The 2,623-nt window shown below is 40.9% G+C and overlaps 1 protein-coding gene across 1 annotated transcript; it reads right to left on the bottom strand.

The window, feature by feature from the left end:
* Nucleotides 1–1,240: 1,240 nt before the first annotated feature.
* LOC140760344 (mavicyanin) lies at nt 1,241–2,030 on the bottom strand. Its single transcript, XM_073097273.1, has 2 exons — nt 1,835–2,030; nt 1,241–1,710 (listed from the first exon to the last, which is right to left on the bottom strand). Exons 1-2 carry the CDS (start codon nt 2,001–2,003, stop codon nt 1,346–1,348), a joined length of 534 nt encoding a protein of 177 aa, XP_072953374.1. The 5' UTR covers nt 2,004–2,030; the 3' UTR covers nt 1,241–1,345.
* Nucleotides 2,031–2,623: the final 593 nt, after the last annotated feature.

The raw sequence follows: 2,623 nt of genomic DNA, 5'->3' as shown, positions 1-2,623 counted from the left end.
TATTCAAAGTTTCCTTCGTTATTTCCTCCTTTTTCTTTGTTCTTTTTCCTGGGATCTATTTCTCGCATTGGCTTTGTTAAGACTTAAAGAATGAGAGAGAGAGAGAGAGAGAGTGAGAGGGAAGAATTATTTTTGTGTTCTTTGTGTTTATTACTTTTATACCCTCCTTTTCTGCGTGAATTTGCAATATCTTCTCATATACGGTTTGTTAATTAATGATGTTTTCTAGGGGCAAATATGGAATCTACGAAAACTTGGAATAACGTTTTAGAACTCCCTAATCGGCTTCTTAATCAAGTTGAGAAGGACAATTTATTTATGTTTGCTCTAATTTTTCGTAATCCCCTCTCTTATGCAGCAACGAAGTGGATTAGCCATTGATCATTAGAAGCATAGGCCCAGATAAAAACTAGCTCAATGGTTCCTAATAATTACTTCTACAGGCCTGGATAATTATACAAGTCGGGCCTGCTTGGGCCCATTAAATGGGTGGGCTTTAAGAAATATTATCCAATTTAATCTGGGATTGGGTTTCATACATCCATTGCCTTCAATCATGCTTGCTTAAATTTTACGACTCTTTATATTTATTATTATTAGACCTAATCTGAATGGAGTTTTCCTTACATGGGCTTTGAGTCAGTTCTGGTTCTGGGCCTCATATAAATAAGAGAACTTAAAACATCTCATGTATTATTCTCTGATTCTTTTAGGCAAAAAAGATTCATCTGGAAAAAAATATATATATATAGTTTTCAATTTTGTAGGATTAACCATTTTTTATTTTACCCTGGCGGAACCAACAGTAGCAATAAAAAAAAAGGAATTAAAGTGAAATAAGAATAAGGTGGTACTGCGGAATCAAAAAATAATTTTAATTTTAATTTTTTGGAAATGATCAAAAGAAAAAGGAGAAAAGGAAAGAAATGTGTGTGGATTTTCTGAACTCCTACGTTATTTACTGAGAGTGCTTGAGAGGTGCTAGTTTGCATAAATCGCATTGGGAGTAAGTAAACGATAGCATTCATACCAACTCTTAGAGCTCACTCTTTCCTCATGCCAACCTCCTCCTCTGTCTTCTTGCGTTATAATTATATTTCCTAGGAGTTAAACGTCAAAAAAGTAAATTAACCACCACCATCGCGTTAGGCGAACCCGACTCCGACATCATCCACTTTCTAAAACTCGACTTCCTACGTTTCTTAAACTTCGTTAGAACAAAAAAAAAAACAAAGCAATATAAGGAAATTAAAATAAATTCAAATAGAGCACAAGCCATGGCAATACACTCACAAATACACGACGTACAAGAAAATAAACAGCACTGCCTCTACCCTGACGAGTCCTAGAAGAGGCGTAAATTAAGGCCTAGAATCACTGCAAACGCCATAACTACCAAGGAAGCCGGCGAGAGGCGAACGCCGCCAGAGTTCTTGGTGGCGGTGGGAGTGGTCGGGGTGGCGGAGGAGGAAGGAGGAGTGGGCGAGGAAGGCGTGGTCGAGGACGCCGCGGCTACGGTGACGGCGAGCTTCATGCCGCCGCTGCAGTGGCCCGGCACGCCGCAGATGAAGTAGTGCGTGCCGGCGGTGCTGAGAGGGATCGTCGTCTCGCCGCTGCTGTCGCTGTTGATCGAGTTGGCCGTCGAGCATGATGTGTAGTCACCTGAGCTCACCTGGTTTACGGTGTGCACACCGGATGCGTAGTTGAACACTGCATCAAATATTTATTAGTCGATCATACTACGTGCATAAGTGAGTATTATTATTCGTGAATTAACCCTCCCTCATTTATTATAACTAAGACATTACTCCCTATCTGAAAGAACTATACTAACAGAGGCTATCGCCGACGACGAAGGTCTTGCCGGCAGCCCAGCTACTGTAGTCGAAACCGGTGGTCCAACCGGACGAGTCGCCGACGGTGTGGACGGTGGCCGAACCCCATGAGACATAGCTCATGAGAAGAAGCAAACCTAAAGCTAAAGAGCTACTGTAACAAGCCATATCTTCTCCTCTAGTATACTTTGTTTTGAGAAGAGAGGAGATCAATGTGGGGGTTCTATATATAAAAGACTTGGAGTGGTTGGCTTAATCAGTTGTAGTGAGTAGGAGTTGGTACACTTTGTCTAATATTCCTCACAACTTTACTAGTTTTCTAATTGGCATTTAAGTTAATAGCTTGTTATGATGGCGAGACATGGTAGGGCTTAATCATCATCAAATGCACGCCTCCCCTGATGCTGTATACCTAAAGTTATTTAATTAACTAATTGAATTACTAAAGAGTTTAATTAATTTTTGGAGTTGGTAAGAATAAGTCCCTCTGTCCATGCCCTTAACCTGCTCTAGATGTCCCTAATACAGAAATACCTAGTCCAAAGGCTTCTTAATCAGCTACACGTGGCGAGTCCAGGTGGGCCCAGTTCCAGCTCTGTCGAATTTGTTTAATAATTATGATTAAGGTGAACTGATTAAGGGGATACCCTTAATCATGATGAAATTAACAGTAACGTTAGCCACGTGGGTTCTCCTTGTTGAGCTTTCATTATTGGGCTATCTTAAGAGTCGGCTCAGTTGTAGGCCCATCGGTCCACTTATGGCCTAGTTTGGGCTACTCCAATCCA

This window comes from Typha angustifolia, chromosome 5 (genome assembly GCF_048772165.1).
Source record: "Typha angustifolia cultivar Huaian chromosome 5, ASM4877216v1, whole genome shotgun sequence".
NCBI lineage: Eukaryota > Viridiplantae > Streptophyta > Magnoliopsida > Poales > Typhaceae > Typha > Typha angustifolia.
This window is presented reverse-complemented; position numbering and strand designations above follow the sequence as displayed.

Coding starts and splice junctions, on each gene's coding strand:
- LOC140760344 (XM_073097273.1), bottom strand. CDS start 2,003: ATGGCTTGTTACAGTAGCTCTTTAGCTTTAGGTTTGCTTCTTCTCATG. Junction 1,711..1,834: donor CGTCGTCGGCGATAGCCTCT/GTTAGTATAGTT, acceptor TATTTGATGCAG/TGTTCAACTACGCATCCGGT.